The sequence below is a fragment of the Ailuropoda melanoleuca genome, chromosome 13 (genome assembly GCF_002007445.2).
Source record: "Ailuropoda melanoleuca isolate Jingjing chromosome 13, ASM200744v2, whole genome shotgun sequence".
NCBI lineage: Eukaryota > Metazoa > Chordata > Mammalia > Carnivora > Ursidae > Ailuropoda > Ailuropoda melanoleuca.
The window spans coordinates 46865876-46887533 of NC_048230.1; the positions used below are offsets into that span (position 1 = coordinate 46865876).

At 55.4% G+C, this 21658-nt stretch overlaps 1 protein-coding gene across 1 annotated transcript in view; it reads right to left on the reverse strand.

Moving 5' to 3' along the window:
* CDH4 (cadherin 4) overlaps positions 1-21658 on the reverse strand; it is a 551768-nt gene that overhangs the window by 134496 nt on the left and 395614 nt on the right. The window contains exon 2 of the mRNA XM_034641573.1: positions 9290-9516. Coding sequence (XP_034497464.1) covers positions 9290-9484 — 195 coding nt within the window. The 5' untranslated portion in view covers positions 9485-9516. The remainder of the gene's footprint in view (positions 1-9289; positions 9517-21658) is intronic.

The window sequence follows — 21658 nt, forward strand, 5'->3', positions numbered from 1 at the left end:
TGCCCCTCCTGTCATGTCCACACTGGAGATCATGGTCCCAGAGACAAAGCAGAACCCATGCAGCCTGTCTCCCACGGCAACGTCCTCGAAGCTTCCTTGCCAGGCAGGGACGCTCTCACTCATCACATTGGTGTCTGCACGGCCGCCAATCCCCAGCAAGCCACCTGTGGGTTCTCCTTTGGCTCCTGCCCACTCTCAGGATGGAGGGGTGATGGACTGTGGGCTGGGCGGGGGGCAGACCATGAGATGGAGGGGGGACGGTGCACGGGGAGGGAGGTGGAGGGACTGCAGCCCTAAAGTATAAGGGTCTTGGCCAGACTGTCCTCATTGTGCTGGGGACCCGAGCAGCTGTATGAAGGGGACTTGAGGGTGTCTGGAGCCCTGGGCAGGACCCTGGCTCGGGACTCCCATCCTGCCTTTGGGGGGGAGGGGGGGTATATGGGGTCTATCTACTCTCCGCTCCGCTGGCGGGCGAGGCCACACCCCTGATGAGAGTGTCCTGGGGCCACTGAACCGAAGCACCACAGCCTGGGGGGTGACAGCAGACACTGTCCCAGTCCTGGAGGCCAGAAGTCCGAGGTCAAGATGCTCTCACGGTCAGTTCCTCCAGAGGGCCGGCCTTGGGGGAGAGTCCACTCCAGTCCTCTCTCCAGTCCTCTCTCCTGGACTCTGGTGGCTTGCCGGCGATCTCTGGCGCTCCTTGGCTTGTAGAAGCCTCCCCCTGCTCTCTGCCTCCCCCTTCACCGAGTTCCGTCTACATGTGCGTCTGTGCCCAGACGTCCCCCCTTTCAGACGCACGCCCACTGGAAGGACCTCACCTTAAGGAATACGTCTGCCGAGCCTACTTACAAATATAGTCCCATTCTGAGTGACCGCAGGTTAGGACCCCAACACATGCTTCTCGGCGGGACGCTCTCTGCCCGTCCGAGTGTGGAAGCCCGAACAGCGCGGGGAGCCTGGTGTCAGCCCCTGGGCCTGGCTGGGCGTGGGTGCCGCTCGGCAGAGTGTGGCTTTCATAAACGCTGACGCGTGTGCTAAGAACCAGGATTCGTTTCATAAACAACAGTTTCTTTTTGCAAACTATACCCACAGGTCCCATTGCCACTTTCCAGTGTGAGCGCAGCCAGTCAGCTGACAGCCACGCGCGAAACTTTATCTTCAGTATTTACTGTTCGGCCAGAATATTGCTCTGATTCCTCGGGGGCGATTCGGCACTCCTGTGGGAAATATGTGACCTCATTTGCATTTTCTAATTGAATTGCTATCAGCTTTCCTGCAAGACTGCACAAAAAAAAGTTATTCCAGATTCCAGCACGGCTGGTATTACCCACAGAAAGGCCGCCTTTGAATCGTTGCTAAGAGAGGAAACGGAAAGGGGAAAACTTGCCAGATTTTTATGGTTCATCTCACTGGGGAGCTGTCAGTTTTGTCCAGCTCCACCGAGTCGCCGAAACACCAGGCAGGGAGGTTGCACTTGGAGAAACCCGGGCGCAAGAGAAATGGGATTCATGGAACCGGGAAATTAGGGGGTTCCCGTGCGCTGGTCCTTGGGGGATTTGTTTCAAAGCTCCTTTTGGCGAGAGCTTCCTGGGACTTTCCATTCTGCACACTGCTCCCTTGGAAAGGGTGCTTTGTGTGTCTAGAATCTTTTGCTAGCTGCACCCCTGCTCACTGTGTCCCCATCTGAACCCCCTCCCTTCCCAAACTTAGCCAGGAAGCCCTCAGCATGCATTAAAAAAAAATTCCACCTAGAATTGATTTTGGGGGGGTGGGGTGGGCTGGGGTCATTTCACCTTTTTTCCTAAAGGATACCCCATCGGTCCAGCATCATTTACCGAAAAGACAGTCCCTCCTCCATGATCCTAGGTAGGGCTTGGCAAGCTTTTTGTTAAGGGGTCAGATAGTTAAGTAGTTTAGGCATTGAGGCCAAGAAGTGAAAGTGAGGATATTAATATAGATACTTATACAACCATTTACAATACAGAAATCATTCTTAGCTTGCAGGCTATCAAAAGGCAGGTGGCAGGTAGATCGGGCCTTGGGCTCTAGTGTGCTGACCATGGCCCCAGAGGGCTAGTCTTATAAAAATCAAGTGTCTGCACCGTGTGCCTTTGACAAGGTTTATCAGACTGTATACGTGAAAGTGGGTGAATTTGACTGTATAAAAGTTAGACCTCCGTGAAAATGATTTTTTAAAAAAACATTAAATATTTTTTCTGTGTTTGCTATTCTGCTCCATTTGTCTGTTTGATCACCTTTGCCCCTAAGCCACCCCATTTAATTACTGTAGCTCAGTGGCTCTCCAACAGGGTGATTTTGTCCCCGGGAACATTTTGCAAAGACTTGAGAGAGCTGTGGTTGCAATGGGGGTGGTGGGGAGCTGACGTCTAGGGATGGGGGCCGGGGATGCTGTTGGACATCCTACCGCGTGCAGGACAGCCCACCCCACCGTGGCGAATGATCCAGCCCAAAGGCCAGCAGCGCTGAGGTCAGGAAACTGCTCTGGTTTGCACATACACCTCTCCACGTCCCCAATACCAACTGCCCCCATCTTCGTGCTGTTCTGGGCTATTCTTGGTCCCTCGCATTTTCATTTAAAAATGTAAAGTCATCTAGGGGCGCCTGGGTGGCTCAGCCAGGGAAGTGTCTGCTTCAGGCTCAGGTCATGATCTAGGGTCCTGGGATCAAGCCCCACGTCGGGCTCCTTGCTCAGTGCAGAGTCTGCATGAGATTCTCTCTTCCTCTCCCTCTGCCCCTCCCCCTGTGCTCTCTCTCTCAAATAAATAAATCTTAAAAAAAAATTTAAAGTCATCTCTCTGCCCTTCTACAAACAAGCAAGCAAACATGCTGTGGTTTTTGTTGGTATCGTGTTGTTCAGTCTACAGCCTCCAGGTGGCGCTGGCGTCACCGTGTCACCAAGCTTTCCGAGTTCCGTGCAGGCACACTCCTGTGGTTTTCCAGGTCTTTAATTGTTCTCAAAAGCATGTAAGGGTCTCGTGAAGGTTTCGTTAGGTTTATTCCTGGTTATATGATCATCTTAAATGCTACTGTAATTGGCATCTGGCTCACATGTCATTCTCTATTTATTCCTGGTGCGTGGAGGTGCGATTGCTGCCACACCCAGCTCTCTTGCTAACGAGAATCACTCACCCAGCCCAACGGATTCTGTGCAGATTATCTCAGATGCCCTGCATTTATAATCCTGCAAGCTACACGCACCGCCAGTTCTGTTTATTGGGATCTCCTTTTCTTGCTCGACCTTGTCAGCTTGAAGCTCTGGCGTGTGACCTAAGGTTGGCCAGGTGCTATTTCAGATGTCAGGGAAGGCTTCGACTAGTGTGCTGTGTGCTCTGGACAAGGTTAGGGACGGCCCCTTCTCCTCCTAATCTGCTGGACACTTTATCCTGAATGGGAGTTACATTTAACAACGGATATTCAGATGGTCATGCGATATCCATCCTTAATTCTGTGTTGAATTACGTGTTTTCATTTTCCAGTGTAGAAACAATCTTGGGCTCTTGGAACAGACCAGGGCAGCCATGGTTTGTCCTTTGCAAACATGGGTGCCCTTGAGCTTGTTAATATTTTGCTCAGGTGTTGTTTTCATCTACTTACGAGCAGCCTGGCGGACAGCAACCTGCTGCCCTCCTGCCCCTTCAGGGTTCTTGCTGGTTTGGACAAGGCACCTGTTCCGGGCTGCCTGGACACGTTTCTAGGGATGAGCTCTAACTCCTCCCTACAGAGGAGTTCTTCAGCGCTGCCACCACGTGTGGGCATGGCCTTGGAACACCGGTTTGAATTTAAATCTGTTTGTAATAACAAAACAGTTCAGGTTTCCTTCTCGTGTTAGTGTTGGTAAGTTGATTATATTCCCAGAATGTTTTATCATTTCAGGTATGTTTGTTGGCATGGAGTCGGAGTGTCCAGTATGTTGGCATAAACGGTACATAACACACTGAAACCATCCATGAGATTGGTCATGACGCTGTATTTTCGTTCCTGATAAGGATCATTGGCAGTTTCCCGTCTTAGTCCTATCAGCTCGGGAGTTTTAAGAGTCTGCTCTTGTCTTTGTGAATTCTATTATTTTGATTCCATTACCTTCTCCTCTCGGTTTTACTATTTCCTTCTTTCTACTTTGTTCCACTTCATTTCTTTCCCTGATTTCTTGAGGTGAATGTGTAGACTGCCAGTTTGCCCCTTCCTTCCAGGCTTACGCAGGTAAGGCTGCACACTCCAGCGGGGCGAGACCTTGGCTCCTCCTGCCCGTTTCAGCGCTCAGTTCAAATCACTCTGTAACCTGCACGTGATTTCCTTCCTACCCAAGGGCCAGTCGGAAGGCTCCTTACTCAACTTCTAAATCTACGGGGACTGTCTGGTTACCTTCCTCGTGACTGATTCCCAGCTTCATCGCTCTGATTCTAAACCTGTGGTTGGAAGTTCAGCCTCCGGTCGCTCACGTTTCGTGCAGGTGCTCATAAGTCTACTTGAAAATCGCGTGTACGCAGCCTTGGTTGGGTCTTTGTTTCAGATGGGAGGCCAGACTCATTAGATCTGCGGGTCTAGTCTTCTGTTTCCTTGCTGATATTCTGTCTGCTTCCTCTGTCGGGCACTCAGAGGTGTGTGTTAAATTTTACCAATAATTGAATATTTGTTCATGTCCCCTTTTAGTTCCACCGAATTTTGCCTAAATATTCTGAAGCTGGATTATTAAGTGCACACAAATTTAGGACTCGTGTATTAACCGAGCGCCCAGCTCCCTTCTGATGAGAATTGCATGGTATTTCCCCTGCGTCATTTTACTTTCAACTTTTCTCCATCCTTACACTTTTTAGATCTGTCTTCTGTGACCTGCAGATACGAAGTTAGGGTTTTTCTTTGATCTGTCAATTTGTTTTCTTTTAATCACAAGAGCTCATCTATTTTCATGTATTATAACTAATATATACTTGCAAATCCACCGTCTTTCTCAAAGAGAAACACAGAGCTCCTCTATTTTTTCCTTCCATTTTTTGGATTGGTAAGTTTTAGTTTTCTATTTTTGTCCGTCTATTATGTTAGAATTTAACAATCTAATGACTCTTTTTTGTTTGTTTAAGAAAGTCTACTTTTTTGGGTTTCCTGCTCAGTGGGGAGCCTTCTTCTCCCCCTCCCTTTACCTTCCCCATTCATGCTCTCTCTCTCGCTTACTCTATCTCAGATAAATAAATAAAATCTTTAAAAAAAGACTACTTGGTTGACAATTCACACTGATAACAGAGGAAAAGGACAAATTTTATTATTTAAGGCCCTTTTTAAAAAATATTGCCTAAATTTGCAGGCTCAGAGAGGTGAAAACATTTGAGCAGGAAATGCACCCAGGAGGCGGGAGGGCTCAGCTCTCCTTTGCACGGTGCTGGTCATTGTTAAGTTACCAGCAAGAGCATCATGTCTCCTCTGCAATCCTGTTAGAGTCCTGTGAGAATCCCGCGGGGATTACGACACGTGTGCTTATCCCTGAGTACAAGGTCAGACACTACAGAGACTTCAGGTCACTCTGCAAGTTCAGATTTACTTCTGACCTGAAATGCCACCTCCCTTGGCCAGGGCTCCACGTGCTTCTTCAGGTGATGTGTCCACCGCTGTGACCTCGTGGGGATTTGTTCCCCCACGGAACAGGGCTCTTTGTCTTATCCGAGTAACACATTAATTTGATTTCCATCATCTTGCAGGACGATGCGAGCAGCCTGGACACTCGGACTCCGTGCACGCTTTCCCGCCTGTCGTGTAGCTTCCACCCCACGCAGCGCCTTGCCCGCCTTGCCCGCCTTGCCCGCCTTGCCCACGGCATCTACTTCATCCTTTCCTGGCTTTTCATCCCAGGCTTTCGTCTCTGAGTGTCCTATTTCTGCCTGAAGACCACAACCTGTGGCAGAGTCTCTCGGGGCACTTCCTGAAGGGGACTTTTACCGGGTAACAGAATCCTGTGACTGTCACTACCCACCGCCTTCCGGCTCCCATTGTCCCCACGGGGGGTCAGCTCCCGTGTCACCCCTGTGCCTTCCCGGAGCTGGCCTCTGTTTGCTTTCAGACCTTCTGTGTGGCTTAGGTTTTCAGACCTTTTGTCATAAAATGCCTGCTGCGGACTGAACGTGTGTGTCCCCAAATCCCTAGGCGGGAACCTGACCCTCAGGGTGACGGTGTCAGGAGGTGCGGCCTCGGTGAGGGGTGATTAGGGTCAGAGGAGGTGACGCGGGTGGAGCGCCCGCGATGGGACTGGTGCCCGTTAGTTCCTCTCTTCTGTCGGCTCGCTGCCAGGTGAGGATACAAGACGTGCGAAGACAGCAGTTGGCGGGAAGCCCTCCTGGGGACCTGACCACGCCGTCCCTGATCGCAGAGCTCCAGCCTCCAGAACCGTGAGGAGTACGTCTGTGGTTCACAAGCTGCCCAGCCTACGGTGTGTCCTTCCAGCAGCCCCAAAGGACAAAGACCGTGCCTGAGTGTAATCTTCTTCCTATTACCCCGTGTAGAGTTCACGGGGCATGTTGAAGCGATGCCTGGATGTCGGCGGCCATTCTCTTTTCAAATATTACTTCTGCTCCACTTTATCCCCCCTCATATTCCAAACACACACCTGCTGGGACTTCTCGGTATTTCTCCAGTGCCTCTCACTCTTCCTTCCGTGTTTCCCTTCTGTTTATCTCCTTGTGATGTAGCCTGAATATTTCGTCCGACACTTTCTGCTTCACTAAATCTCTCTTCAACTGCATCTAATCTGCAGATATATCTACTCATTGAGCTTTCTTTAGTTTTTTATATTTTCCATCCTAAATTGCCCAATTCTTTTTTATTTTTCTAATTCTCTGTTAAAATCTTGTCTTCAGTGTGCTGAAACACGGTAAGCACAGGCACTGTAATATCTCTGTCTGAGAGCTCTGTCACCTGGAGCCACTGTGGGTCTTGTCCCGTCCCCACTGGGGGCCCAGTCATTTTCAGCCGAGTGCTAGACATTGTACATAAGAGAAGGCGGGTATAATTTGAGGCCCAGGGAGCTACCTTCCACCAGAGAAGATTTATATTTGATTCTGACAGGTGGTTATGGACATCGGCAATATGGCATCACCTTAATCCGTTTATAGAGAGTGACATTATTCAAAGCTTGGCATCAGTCTCTGTAACGACATACCAACGAAGGGACTCGGTGTTTCACATGGACCCTCCTTCCTCCCCCCAGGAACTACCCTGGGGAGGGTCCAGTGACTGCGATGGGCACAGGACTCTGAGGGTTGGGACCATGCTGATGACAGCAGTAAGAGCCGTGTCCTTGTGGCCGGGCTTTTGTGAGTCTACAATCTGTGTGACACATAATCTCATATAATACCTGTGACAACCCTATTGTTATCCCATTTTCCAGATCAGTAAATCTTAGCGAGGTCATGTGACTTGTCCCAAAGCATCAGCCAGTAAATTGGAGAAGATGTCATTTAAACCATAACTCAGGGCAGTCAGGCTCCTTTATGATGCTGGGCTCAGCCATACCTAGAAAGCCAGTTTTCACTCCTTTCTAGAACACTGACTCTCCCATGCAGCAAAGGGGCTGTGGTCATACGGCTCAGCGTCCCTATCTGTCAAGTGGGGACAATGACAGGAACCACTTCCAGATGTTTGGAGGGTTGGAGGAATGGATACCTCTTAGGACAGGGGCTACGTACGGTCCTAAAAAGTCAGGACAGGGAACTTTGGGTTTGAAAGTAAGAAGAAACAGGGAGTCATCAAGTGACCTGAAGTAACTAGAGAAGGGCTGGACTGGGTGGGCTGTGGAGACTCCGCCCACCACCTTTCATACACGCAGGGCGTGGCCCACAGCACTCCGCAGCTGGCCTCACCAGGATGGCCTGGGCCTGGGACACGGATTCTCCCCTTCTGCCCCTTGGGTGCTGGTTGGGCCACCCTGACGTGGGGTTGGAGGGGCACTTGTACCGAGGACTGTCTAATCGCAGTCACCTTCCAAGAGGGTCAGGGGATTAACCGCATCAGAAACAGCTTCATTAACACGCCGAACGAAAGGGGTCATTATGTTTTCAATTAGTGCCTTTTATCTGAGGCCTTCCGCCGGCTTTCAGGACCTCTACCCTCTGCTCATGGGCACATAGTTTCGCGTCGCAATCAGGGATATACAGCTTCACACGCCGGCACTGGCCGTTGGCCCCTGGCCCCGCGGCTGGAGGGAAGGGCCCCCACATGGGCCGCGTCCCGAGGCCGCCCCGGGGCCCGCCTTGCTCGCTGCCTTCTCACCAGCATGGGGCTCGTCATCATCACTCAGGAAAGAATGGAAACCACATCCGTCTGTCTTAGGGTCTCCAGCATCCACAGGGGAAGGCTCGCAACTTCCTGGGGCTCTGCTGTTAGACGCGGGTGTCGAGGCGAGGCCCGGTTCAACACACACCTATGAGGGCACCTGACATCCTTCCCGGGCAAATCAGCTCATCACCAGATGGGAAAGCTACCCACCAGAGTCACCGCTTTGTCTTATCTAACCTAAACCACCTCTACTATGTTTACAAACAAGATGAAACAAAACACAGGTCCCTGTTTTCCCAAAGTGGGTTCCTTGGAACACCTGTCTTACAAGATGTTCCATGAAGAGGGTTCCCTGATCAGCAGGCTTGGGAAACTTACAGTCTGCCTGCCCCCGTGGTTCATGAAGCACATTAACTGTGTGAGGCTCTGGGTAAAGCTACGGAAAGGAGTCCAATCAGCTTGCTTTAACCCTTTGCTTCCCAGAGCTCTTTTCTGAGGGGTTGCCCCAGGAACGCTGTTGAAGACACGGCTTCAAGTGGTGTGTTCGTTGCTGACATGCCGCACCCCGCATCATGGTAATTCTGATGGTCCCCGACCCCGCCAGCCGTGAGGGTCTCAGCACACTTTCTGCCTCCCCACGGGCTGACCCCCGGGCAGGTTGCCGTGAGCCCCTGGGACCTGTCATGCGGCCGACCCGGCTGAAACTACCCTGCTAATCCGGCAGCCCCATGCCTGAGGCCAACTCCACAGGCAGGGGAGGCTACAGAATTTTGGGTGCCCAACGAGAAACAGGAAAGAACAATTAAGACCGTCAAGAGGGCGAGAACCGTGCGTTAAAGTGGGCATGGGGCCCGTGTGCCCGTCCACGAGGCTGACGTCTCTCAAGCAAGGTGGCAGGTCGGAGGGTCTTCTGGGGCCGGCACAGCCTGCTGTGGTGTCCCACCCCTGGGGAAGCCTCTGCAGAGGGAGGCAGGCCACTCCCCAAGCTCCGTGTGTGGTCACATCTTACCTTGTGTGCCGGGTGCGTGGATGAAGGCTGGGCCACCAGCAGGCGTACCACGGCGTCCCATCGCTCGGCGGTCTGGCGGTCCCATGCGGTCACGGTGAACGCCACCTGCTCGGAGGGGATCCGCAACTCCCGCGTGGCGAAGACCGTCCCATCTGCCTCTACTTTGAAGTCCACGCTGTTGGTCTCATACCGCATCCCCTTGGTCCCCAAACAGCTGCTGAAGGTGACTGCAAGTGGAAAGGGAGACAGGTCAGCACCAGCCCGGGGGGCGGGAGGGAGGCACAGGCGTTCATGCGGTTGCTTTTCAGCCGCGGGTTCTCGGTCTCCGAAGGAGCAACATGGGGAAAATGATGATTAACTGAGTTTTCGACCTTCAGATATTGTGTTTTATCTCTGCTGCTCAGGGAATTAGCTATCGGCCTTTGCAGAAGGACAAAAAACAGCAAAGGGTGAGCTGCTCTGTCTCCCCACACCCACCTCCCCGTCTGTATCCCTGAGTGTGCGAGTGGCACGGCGGGTGCGTCCTGCCTGAGAACGAGGCACTCGGCCGTCCCCCACGCACTCCCTGCAAACCTCGTGCCGCCAGCATGCTCGAATCCCCCAGGATCTGTTTCCACCCCGAGAAGGCCAACGGCGGGGAAGGAGCCGGGAAGGCGGTGTTCTGAGTGGGACTCAAAACTGCTGTGTTCTCTGGGGCACTTTATTACTCAGGGGCCCAACCTGACACCCGCAGACTCGGTCAGGATGGGCTGGGCGGGACCTGGGGGTGGCGAGGGGCTTCAGGGACCGGGACACGGGAGGCAGCGGGTTTCCGAGGCTGTGGCACACTGCTCCGCTCTACACGCAGGAATTAGGCACCACATCGCCAGCCCCTCCTAAGGGCTCCGTCGTCCCACCACTTGTAAGTCCTCGGCGGGGAACGACACCTCGGGAGCCGCCCGTTCACTGGGACCACGTCAGTGCGCTTTCTACACAAGTGCGTTTGCAGCTGTCGCCAAGGCCACCCTAAACGGGGAGGCGCAGGCAGCCGGCGTCACATTCCGCTGATAGGAACGGTGGATAAAGTTACCTAGTATTTACGAAAGTGTGGGTATCTCAGCGGTTACGGTGGGAGGATGGCTTTTTTAAGCAATTTCACTGTCATAGCTTACATGATTTAATTACTATTTATTCCAGAAACTAAAAAAAGCGCTTAGCTGTTACATTTGATAAAGTGTTTTTCCCCTGTGTTCACCTTTTATTGTTGCTTGCCTTGAAATATTAAATGATGTGTAAGTTCCTGCATCTCGCGTACTTCACCGCAGACGGCTCCCCATTACCAGCGCCTCCCACTCGTGGATTCCATGTGCAAATGTTTTCAAGCATGACAGTGACAGGCATTTCTGCCCCGTCTGGCCCGAGAGGGCGGGAGTTGGCCCCCCAGGCGCACAGACCTGGTCCTTGGACGCTGAGGGCATGTGGGGCTCGGCGGGTCGTGGCCCCATGGAAATCTGCCCCTCGACCAGGGAATAGTTGCATTTCCTTTCAAGTGACAAGGGAATCCCACAGTGGCTCTTGCCCCGACGGCAAGCAAATTAAAATCAGCAACAGACTGAGTAGATCAATCATTTCCGACACCCAATCGTCACGGACAAAGATAAACATGACGGCTCGACGAATGTTGCGAGATGAGCCCGAAATACATAAGCCCTTCGTTGTCTATGCGCGAATTTCTAGTGACGCTGACGGCCTTGGACAATGGCGAGAGGGCTTGCATTTTGTCAAGATTAAATGTCGACACCGTTGTTTTTAAAACAAAGTCACAGAGTTTGGGTGATGTCCGAGGAAGCATAGGTGTGGCCCCAGAGGGAAATGTGGAACCCTGTCCACGGGGACCCTTCCAATGACGCATGTCCCCGGGGGCGGGGAGACCCTCAAGGACACCAAAGATGGCGCCATCAAAAGCCCTGTGACTGCAACCCACACCCATCGAGCCTGTGGGATAAAACCAGCGCCTCCTAGGGTGTTTACAAGATCTTCGCAGGCTTTAAAAGTCGACGTCTTTCCAGCCTGTCTGATGGGGACCACCAGTCTCACCAGCACAGAGCTGCGGGTCTTGGGGAGGCCACCTCCTCCCCGGACCCTTATGGGTACATGGAAGAGCCTGGCCATAGCCGTTGGTCAGCTGGCTTGCTCTCTGGAAGGGGTCACCCCGACTAACACGACACTCACGTGGGAAGGAGCACAGACGGGCACTGGGCCCTGCAGCCTGGACCCCCTGCCACCCAGCCATGCAGGCCTGGGCATCACATGGAGCTTCTGCCTGCAGATCTTAGAGTTCTAGAAAGCCAGCTCCATGTGGCCCAGAGTACCTACTTCTCCTGTCCACTTTAGGGCCAGGGTGCCGCTGTGGGGCACCGTGTGCCCTCAAGCTCCCGTGCAGGCCCGGCCAGCAAAGGGGGCTGAGCAGGGCCTCCATCCTCCGTGGGTCTCTAGCCTGGCTCGGGACAGGACTTGGGGCACCCAAGCTTCGGGACTAAGGTCCGTGTGACGGCGGGTGTGGTCAGGACCCTGTGGGTTTCTGGCAGGGTCAGCCCCTGCTCACGGGGAAGCAGCTGGACCCCAGGGCTGCACCAGCCCCTGTCACTGGCCCTCACAGGGCACTACCCCATTCTGTCTGGAATTCTCTCTTTCTGCTTCTTGCCTGTCCGTCTGGACTGCCAAGTGTGTGAGGGCAGGACCGCTGTCCTGGCTTCCAGCCATGTCCCTGGGGCCAAGGACAGTGCTGGCACATAGTTGCTATGAAAGGAGGTGAGGCGTCCCCACAGCGCACCCCTGCCCCAGCCCCCCGGCACCTAGGCCATGAGGGGATGGCTGGGGTCAGCCCAGAAATGCCCCATGCCACCCCGAGTGGACCCTCTCCCTCAGCTCTGGGGAGAACGGCGGGGTCTGCAGGAACCAGCGAGAGGTGGGAAGACACATCTGGTCCAGCTGAATGCAGGTGGTCCCGGCGGGAAAGAGCCCCCAAGGCCGCTGCCGCCAGCATCCCAGGCCACGAGGGTGAGCAACCCAATATTAACGTGTTCAGTCAATACTTTCCTTGATGTATTTGTTTTTGATCTCCTTTCTCCTTTAGTTTTCAGAAAAAAAATTAAAGTCCACAAGATTCTAGAAGGAACGTTTCCCTCAATGTTTCAGATGAGACCAGCAAACACAGAGAGCCTCCTGCCCCGGTCAAGTCTGGGCTGTGCATCTATCTTGCCTGGACCCAGGGCTCTCCAGGCGGTGGCTGCCTCCCAGGCACCGGGGCTTCACTAGGCACAGCTGGCCCGTGGCATCCCCCGTCTGTGGATGAGGAAACTGAGTCCCGGGGACACTCTGCACTTTCTTTCTTTTTTTTTTTTTTTAAAGATTTTATTTATTTATTTGACAGAGATAGAGACAGCCAGCGAGAGAGGGAACACAAGCAGGGGGGGGGGGAGAGGAAGAAGCAGGCTCATAGTGGAGGAGCCTGATGTGGGGCTCGATCCCAGAACGCTAGGATCACGCCCTGAGCCGAAGGCAGACGCTTAAGCGCTGTGCCACCCAGGCGCCCCCACTCTGCACTTTCTTGAAGCTGGCAAGAGCCCAGGGCGGGTGCTGCAGGTTCCTCGACACCACACCGAGCTGGCAGGGGGACTCTCCTTTTTATTTTTTTTAAGATTTTATTGATTTATTTTAGAGAAAGAGAGAGAGCACGAGTGGGAGGGGCACGGGAGAGGAGAAGAATCCCCAGCAGACGCCACGCTGGGGGTGGGGCCCGATGCGGGGCTCGATCCCAGGACCCTGAGATCACGACCTGAGCTGAAACCATGAGTCGGATGCTCAACCCACTGAGTCACCCAGACGCCCCCAGGGAGACTCTCCCACGTCCAGCTCTGTGCGCATCTCAGTCCTCGAGAGGGAACTCTGTGCCGCTGTTTGGAGACACTGGCCCTGGGCGGTATCCGCGCCTGGACGCCGAGGCTGCAACGCCCCAGGCCCCCGGCAGGCCGTCAGCAGCCCCAGCCCCACCGCGAGGGGAAGGTCACTCTGTGGGGGAGGGCTCCTGCGGGGAAAGGTTCCCCCCCCCCAGGCTCCCCTGAAGGAGGCCTGGCCGGGAGCTGCCTCCCTGTCCTGGGCCCTGAGGTGGGATTGCAGCGCTCCTGCTGCACGAGGCTCTCGGCGGCTGCTAATTACTTCCATTAGTTTTAAACAAACTTGACAAGAGACAGGAGTCCTAAGAGACACGAAATCCAATCACTTAAGTACACACCGGCACAGCCCGCTGCCTCCGTTCCCTCGGTGGCGGCAGCCGGGGAGCGGGCCTGTGGGCAGGACTCGTGCCGTCTGCCCGCTGAGGATCGGCCCCGGGACGGTGGGGAGGCGAGCATCTGGCCGCACCCGGTGCTGCCAACACCGGCAATCTCCAATGCCACTGCGGCATCCTGGCCCAGGCCCCTTTGGGTCCCTTTGGGGTATGGCTTGAACCCAGGTCTGTGTTTGACAAGCAGAGGCCTCTCTGAGCGTCTGTCTCTGTCCCTGCTGAGGCCAGGACGAGCCTTGCCTGGCATGGGACAGATGGGTAAAAGACTGCTTGTCTTACACTGTGGACAGGATGCATGTTACCTTTTTGACTGAGGAGGAGATAGGCCCAGGGGAGCAAAGGCTCTTGGCCAAGGTCACGCAGGGTCATTCACTCCCCAAACACCTGGGGTCCTCCTGGTGCCTGTCACTGGGGTCTACCTGCGAATAACAGAACTGCGGCTTGTCTGGGAGGTGAATGGAAAGCAACAATTTGGCTGGTTGAGCCATACGGGCTTCTGTGGGGTCACCAAGGGGGGGCCCGGACCAGGCTGGAGGTCCCCGGCGGGGGGGATGGGAGCTCTGCAGTGTGGTCAGTCAGCACTCGGGATTCTGACCCTGTAGGATCCTGCCTCTGCCCCCTGGGGATCCTGCTCCCCCTCCCCAGCCTGGGGTGTGGGAGCAGCTCTTGGAGTCTGGCTGTGGACCCTGGGCAGGCCCTGGACAGCACGAATTTGATTTTCCAGCATGTTCTGTTCCAGGAAGACGCCCAGAGAAGAAGGTAAGCTACTCCGTTCACTGCCCGTCAGTGTCCACCCTGCTCCTGAAACGTGTGCAAACACCGTGCCTGCGTCAGCAGCTCTGAAGGCTACTCAGGACGCACCGTGAAACACGAGTGCCCGGGAGCGCCCTGGCTGGACGCTGGGGAAGGCTGAGCACCAGAACATGCAAGGATTTCAGGATTTCACTTCTGTGGCCGACTCCCGACTCCCCCCACCCCTTGCCACGAGGTCCGTGAAGCCAAGCGGAGTCCGGTTGGCATTCCGGGCTTGTTGCCCTCCAGCGGGGATGCTGATGGGGCAGATAAGGGGCAGGGATGCTCACGGACGCAGGTCTCCTCTGAGCGGTATACATGTGAGCCTCTGACATCCGGGCATCCTGGCTGACACCCACTCAGGGGACCTATTGAGTGTTTGGAATTTCCACGGCCTCCCCTGCCCCAGGGTGACACCCTGTCTGCTCCACCTCCCAGCACCCATGGGGATTCTGCTCCCCCATGAGGGGACCCTGCCCTGTGATAGAGGTGACTGCACGTGCGGAGCCCAGGTGGGTGGCCTCACTCACTCCCATCTACAGATGGATTCGCTTATGGATACAAGAGTCAACAAAAGCCAAACACAGTCACTTCCAGGGACAGGTTAGAGTATGGGGTGGGTCAGAAATTAACCAAGTCGTTACGTCAGAAAGGTAATGCTCCCAAGGGAGGCACGCCAGGTTCTGTGAGAGCCCATCCCAGACTTGGCGGGGTAGCGAGTGCTTCCCCTAAGACCCGAGGGATGAGGGTGCTCCTGTGAGGCTTGGGCAGGCCACAGGGACAGCATGTGCAAAGGTCCTGTGGCAGAGGCATTTCAGGGTCTGGAGGACCGAGAACAAGTGTGACTGCAGCAGGGACTGCAGAGTGACCAGAAGGTAAACAAGGAGGCAGAGACCCGCCACACGCTCAGAGGGACAGGCTGAGGGAGGGGCGTCTCCGAGTCTGCCGACCTGGACACCCACCCTCAGTAATCCACGCCTGCAGGGAGCTCTCCTCCAGGGGGGAAGGGCCGCCTGGCACTCAGCGGCCTCTGGAATTGAGGGAGGGTCTTGAATGGATGTGACACTCCTTTTTGGGGCCAATGTTAAGAGAACGTCATAACCTTTCCTGGCCATAGGAATAGCCCACCGTTGTGACTTCAGAAGCACGCCCTCAAAATCGAGCTACAGAGTGGATCACAGGACCCTGAGCTCCGGCACCTGCTGCAGACCCATCTGCGGGGGACGCAGAACTTGAAAAGCCAGGAGCAGAAGGGGTGAAGGAAGAGGAACGGGGAAGGGATGTGGGCAAGCATCCCTCCAGCAGGGATGCACGCACCGGGGCCTGGGCAGGGCGGTGTCCAGGGAGAAGGGAAATGAGGTCGTCTCCAGGAACCTTAGCACCCACACACCCTGGTCCTGGTGTCCCCAAGGGGGCCTCTCATGGGTCATCTGTCCAGCTTGGCTGCAGCCCCTGATGGCATCTCCCTAACTGCCCTGCAGCCTATGAGGCCACCTGGTGACCGTCCCTGCTGCCCGAACCCATGGGCGGCTGCTGCCAGCAGAGCCAGAGGCAGACTTGTGGTGCCTGGGGGAGGAGGACGGGAGTGGCCGCTGTCAGGAACGGGGTCTCCTGTGGGGTGGACTACATGGGAGTGATGACGGCTCAAGATCGTGAACATACTGAACGCCCCCGAACTGTTCACTTTGAAATGGGGAAATTACGGCATGTGAATTCTATGTCCCTAAAAACCAGTTTCTGGGGCTCCCTGGGTCCCCAGTTCCTGGCTGAGGGGAAGGACCTCCCTGGAAGGGCCTGTTCCTTTTCCCCGGACGCCTCAGGACCAGCCCTCGCCCCCGGCCCTCTCCCTCCTGTCTCTCACCTTCCCTGTCCCACGCGCAGACCAGAGAGCTCATGGGGGGCGGGGGGCATGGGGACAGATGCACTGACATCGCGGAGAAAAGTGCATGATGCCACAGCTGCATACAAAGTGCAGAAACCCGGGGTCCTAAGTGAGGGGCAGGGAGGGCACACGGGTGTTCAGGGACGCTTTGCGAAGGAGGCCATGTCTGAGTTCGAATTCCAGAAGTTACATGCATGGTTGCCTAAGATCTGAGTGAGCCAGGTATGTCCGTGTGCGGGACACCTGCACGGCGCCCAGGGAGCGACATGGCTTCAGGAGTTTCCAGAATTTCCCAGGAATGTCCCAAACCCACAGAATGCCAGGACTAGAAGGCACTACAAAAATGAACTGCCCTAGCCGCCGGCTGTATTGAGAAGTGACCCGAACTTGCTGGAAGACCATTAATTACGTTCTGGAATGCATTCATTTATTTAAGTCATTCCACAAGCCCTTGCTGACCCCCCGCAACATGCCAGCCTTCTCCCTATGGGCCCTGGGCGCTTTTAATATTTTGTGAATTGATGCCCCAAATGCAAAGCATGGAGCAAGCCTGGCGCTGTTACGTTTCTCTTAGAATTTCGTGCATTCATAGAATTTGTAGCTGGTGCAAATGTCACGTGTGAAACTGTCCTTCCGAAGCGCTGGGATCTGTGGCTCGGGCTCCAGGTTCTGGGCTCCGTCCAGTTCTGAAGTCTGAAGACTGATGATTTGATGCTCACTGCATGTCGTTTCTTTCATTTTTTCCAGGATGGAGCGAGATCTTGCATAAAACTCATCCCCTCCTCCGCGCTGGCCTCACTGGCTCATCGCGGGCTCACGGCGGGCGTGTGCAGCCATGCTCAACCTCAGCGTATGCTGGAGACGCTCACCCACGAGAGGAAGCTCGGCGGCCCCTCATGGAGACGCTCGACGTTTAACCCTTTACCCTCATCACTTTTAATTGCTCACTGGGCGAGAAGGGGGAGGTGGGTGCTGGCGTGCTGGGAACGGTGAGCGAGGGGCTCGCGGACGTGCTTTCTCACCGGCGGGAGCCTGCCCGACATTTACAGGGGCGGGAGGCTGTGTCTCCCACTGGAAATTGCATGGTGGTTATGAAACATGACTTTTTATTATTTTTCTTGTTAGGTGAACTGAGAAAGAGCAAATGAGCCAGAGGTGAGCTTGTAGTGGGACTGTGCTGAGGATAATTCACCCAGCAGAGTGTGCCTGCTTCCTTCCTTCCTTCCTCTATGCTTCCTTCTTTCCGTTCTTTCCTCCGTCCACCCATCCATCCACCCACCCATCCTTCCCTCCCTCCATACTCCTCTATCCATCCTACACTCACTGCACCTCCATGGTCCAGGCACCATTCAGGAGCAGCCCTGGGCAGCAGGAACTTGGAAAGGAGGGCATGAGCAGGGGCCCTGGAGGGGGCCGCTCTGTGCCGAGTGTCCCCAGGGATGACTCTTCTCCCACTGATTCTCCAGAGTAAGGCCCTCTCTGCAGGGACCTGTGCCTCAGGGACATGAGCCCGAGGCTGTAGCTGAAGTCTCATCGAGGACGACCAAGTGCCACCATGGGCCCCACTTGGACGGCTTTCAGCTCTTCTTCCAATTTAAAGCCCTGCCCCCCGGGTGCAGTGGAGAGGACAGCTGCTGGATGTCCAGGGCTGCTCTCACGTCTCTGCCCCACTCCTGACGGCCTATCTCCTCCCTGTGGCCGAATGCTCCAAGCACCAGGATTTGCCTGAAACACCCTTCACCACCATGTGCAATTCCTCCGAGGAGCCTTCCAGGATTCATCTCAGCTGCTGACCCTCTCTCGCAGATTTATTCACTACAGTGGCTTCCCGGGGGCGGGGGCAGAGCGCTGGGCAGCAGTCTGCCCCCTTTACCTCGGACATCTTTAGAGTTGCTGGGGCACGGTGATAATAGAAAGCAGACCGATGTTTGGTGGGTCTTATTAACGTGGGCTAGGCATGTAGGTGGTGCTCGAGTGGGGCCCCCTCAGGAGGGGCTTGTTCGCAGGCCTCCCGTCTGCTGCTCCAAATACACAGGGGCCTCCTGGGAACCTCAGGCCACCGGGACCGCTGCGTGTCCTTCCAGGCTGTTCTCTGGCCTGTCTGTTTAAACGCAGACAGGCTGTTATACCCGCCTCTTTTTCCACGTGGTCTCCCGTGGGACCTCTGCCCACGGGCACAGTGCACAGCAGAACCAGCATTCTTGTTTGTGGGGTGCAGAGAAGGCCGGGCTGTGGGAACTGAGCACCCAGCACTGACGACTCCGGAAGGTTCTGTCCCCCCCACCCCCACAGGCTGGTGTCCCCGGAAGAGTCGGCCTGCGCATGACCACCTGCAGACGTGCCGGGACCTTGCAAAGGTGCCTCTGGGGCCAGGACGAGGCCTGGGGACGCATGGCTGGTCGCATCTTCCTCTGCCATCATTCTGTTCGGCGCATGTTCCCGAAGCAGCCATATGTTTACAAACCTTGGGAAAGTGTCCTTTCCAGGAGCGTGCGGTGAACCCGCTGGCCCTCCCCAGAGCAGGCTGCCTCGTGCCAAGCCCCACACTGTGCAAGTGAGGAAAGGGGCAGACAGGCCTGCCGTGCGGACGGCTGGCGCACATCACCCAGGAGCATGCGCCCCGCATGGGGACGCGGGAGCTAGGTGTTCACGCCCCAGACCGTGCTTCTCGTGCTGCAGACGCCCCAGTGCCGGGGTCCGCGGCTGCCCCCCACGAGCACCACGGCAGCCTGCCCCGCGGACCGTATGTCCACAAGACGAACGCTGTCGGGGCCTTTTAAACTGTAAACTCATGTGTGTTCAAACCAAAGGTGACCCTTCTTCCGCAGCCTGAAGACGCCCTGGCCCTTGGCCGTCAGAGTTCCCAGCCCCCACCCGGGTCACACGCGGCCCCTCTGCCTGTTGTCCCTGTCGGAACCGCCCCACGCTTGGCTCTGTTTGTAAGGTTCCGATAGGAACTGTAGCCTCCTCTGTAAACCTCGGACCACAGACACCCCCCGCCCCCGGGTCCCTTGTCTCCACACCAGCAGTGGCGGCGACACACAGCTCGCTAACTCATCGTAAACTGGTTCGGTGCGCTCTTCCTGTCTGAGCATGAATAATAGCACCAAGTTTGCCCCGTGCACATGGCGTGCACGCGCATCTGCCTCCCCGCGGCGCCTGACGGTCTCCAGCTCCCTAGGAGAGGGGGTCCTGCGTGGCGCAAGGATCTCCGCCATCGGCCACACAGGCCGCCCGGCTTGTCCGTGTTCCTTGTGGTCCACGGCTCTGCCACCCAGGCCTGGTTCTCCCCACGACGCATAGCACTGGCTTGCCTCCACACTGTGCACGGGGATGTCTCTCCTGCCCAGCACTGGCCACCCTTCCAGCGCCCGTCCCTGCAGCTTATTGGATGCTGTCCTTTATGTCCCCAAGGCTGCTACCCTGCTTGCGTCATTGTGGCTCCAGCCACTGCCGCCTGTCTGCAAGCTCGGGCCTCCCCACGACCTCCAGCTCCTACGCCCCAGCCGGTAGGTGCTGGGGAGATGTGGGTGGGAGAAATGCACGCGTTCCGTTTCCCTTAGCTTCAAAGGTGAGTATTCGGTGAACTGAGGAGCCAGGAGAAGGCACAGGGGAAACTCAGACGCCGATCGCTAAGTGGACGAAGTCCACTGAACAGGCTGCACGCTGGGGGACCCCAACACTATGACGTTCTGGAAAAGGCATAGCTAAGGAGACAGAAGACCAGTGCTTGCCAGGGGCCAGGGAGTCACGGGCGGGGCGTGGAGGACTCACAGGGCAGTGAAAATGCTCTGCGTGATGCTGTAACGGGGGGTTCATGTCATCATGCATTTGTCCAAACCCACGGAGAATGCACCGTCAGGAGTGACTCTAATCCCAACTACGGGCTTTGGCTAATGATCTTCTATCCACACGGCCTCATCGGCCGTAACAGCATCCCACAGTAGCGCAAGGTGCGGACGGCGGCGCCAACCGTGCTGGCGCGGGGCGTGCACGGAGCTCACTGCACGTCCTGCACTTTCTGCTCTATTTTCCCATAAACCTAAAACTGCCTTAAAAAAAGCCTATTAAAAAATGGATATTCACTATCCGTTCGACATTCCTTCTCCAGAGACAACACGCAGTCTCAGAAATGTTAAAAATCCCATCTGAAAGCAAAACATTGAAACCTCTCTCATGCCGTTTCATTTACGGCAGGAAGCATAAAACCTGTTCTCCCTCTGGGCTTCTTCCTAACGAATCGAACGCCATGCTCGAACCATCGCGGACTTCATCTCTCTAAGGACGTTCTTCCTGTCCAAGAAAAATCAGCCGAGGTGGCAACAAACGTGTGCCCTCGTCTGAGTGGCAAAGTATGTTCCAGTGTGCCCCCACGCCCCACTATTGCCCCGATAAGACTCTTGGCGACCTTACTTAGTATTTACGGCGCTGCGTGGAAACTGGAGGCATTGCCGGGAGGAGCGGCGTCTCCGTGACTCCAGCGGTGTGTGTGCGGCCCCCGCAGGGGGACCGGGGGCGCGAGGCAAGTCTGGGCACGGTTCCGGGCTCCCGCATGGAGCGCGAGTTCTCTAGGTTCTGGTACGAATTAACAGTCCTTTGCTGGAGAAAACAAAGGCACAGGTGTGTTGGAGACACAGAAGTGGGGTGTGGGGGGAAAGATTCAGGACCCGAGGAGGGCTGATGACGGCACGGTTCTTTCCCGGGGCGGCCGTTAAAACCACCGTCTGAGCTCCTCGTCGGTAAACCCCAGAGATGCCCCATCAGAACGGAATGTGGGGACTCTTAACTGGGTGACATCTCCAGTGAAACCCGCCCTCCCACACTCGCAGGGGCACGAGCAGGACCCCGTTAAAACACCATGGGCCGCCCCTGGAGGATGCCGTCCCTCGTGGCCTTGACTTCTGGTCGTTCCCACGCTAGAAAGGAGGGCTGGGGAGGGACGTGGAGACCAGGGCACTGGCTCCTCCCAGGGTCTCTGGAGGAAGTGAGGGCCATTTGGTCCAAATCTCCACATGCGGGGATGTGGGAGTTGTCCTAATGGCCATAGATGTTGGGGGTGCACTCCAGGAAATGGGGTTCCCTGAGGATCCTGGAGGGACGGACGTCCCGTCTGGACCCCTGTCTTCTCATCCAAGGTTCTGAGTGTCCATCTGATTCTTTGGAGAAATAGTGGTGATTTTTTGGACTATAAAGAAAAGAAAGGTATGTTTTTATTGAATATCTGAAACTAACATTTCATGAATTATCATGAATGAACATTTTGTGAATTTTCTTTCTTTCATTCATTCATTCTTGACTCGCTTGTCCACTCAGGTGTTGCCAGGCACCAGGAACACATTCCCTTGCTGAACCCTCACAAACCCTGTGATTT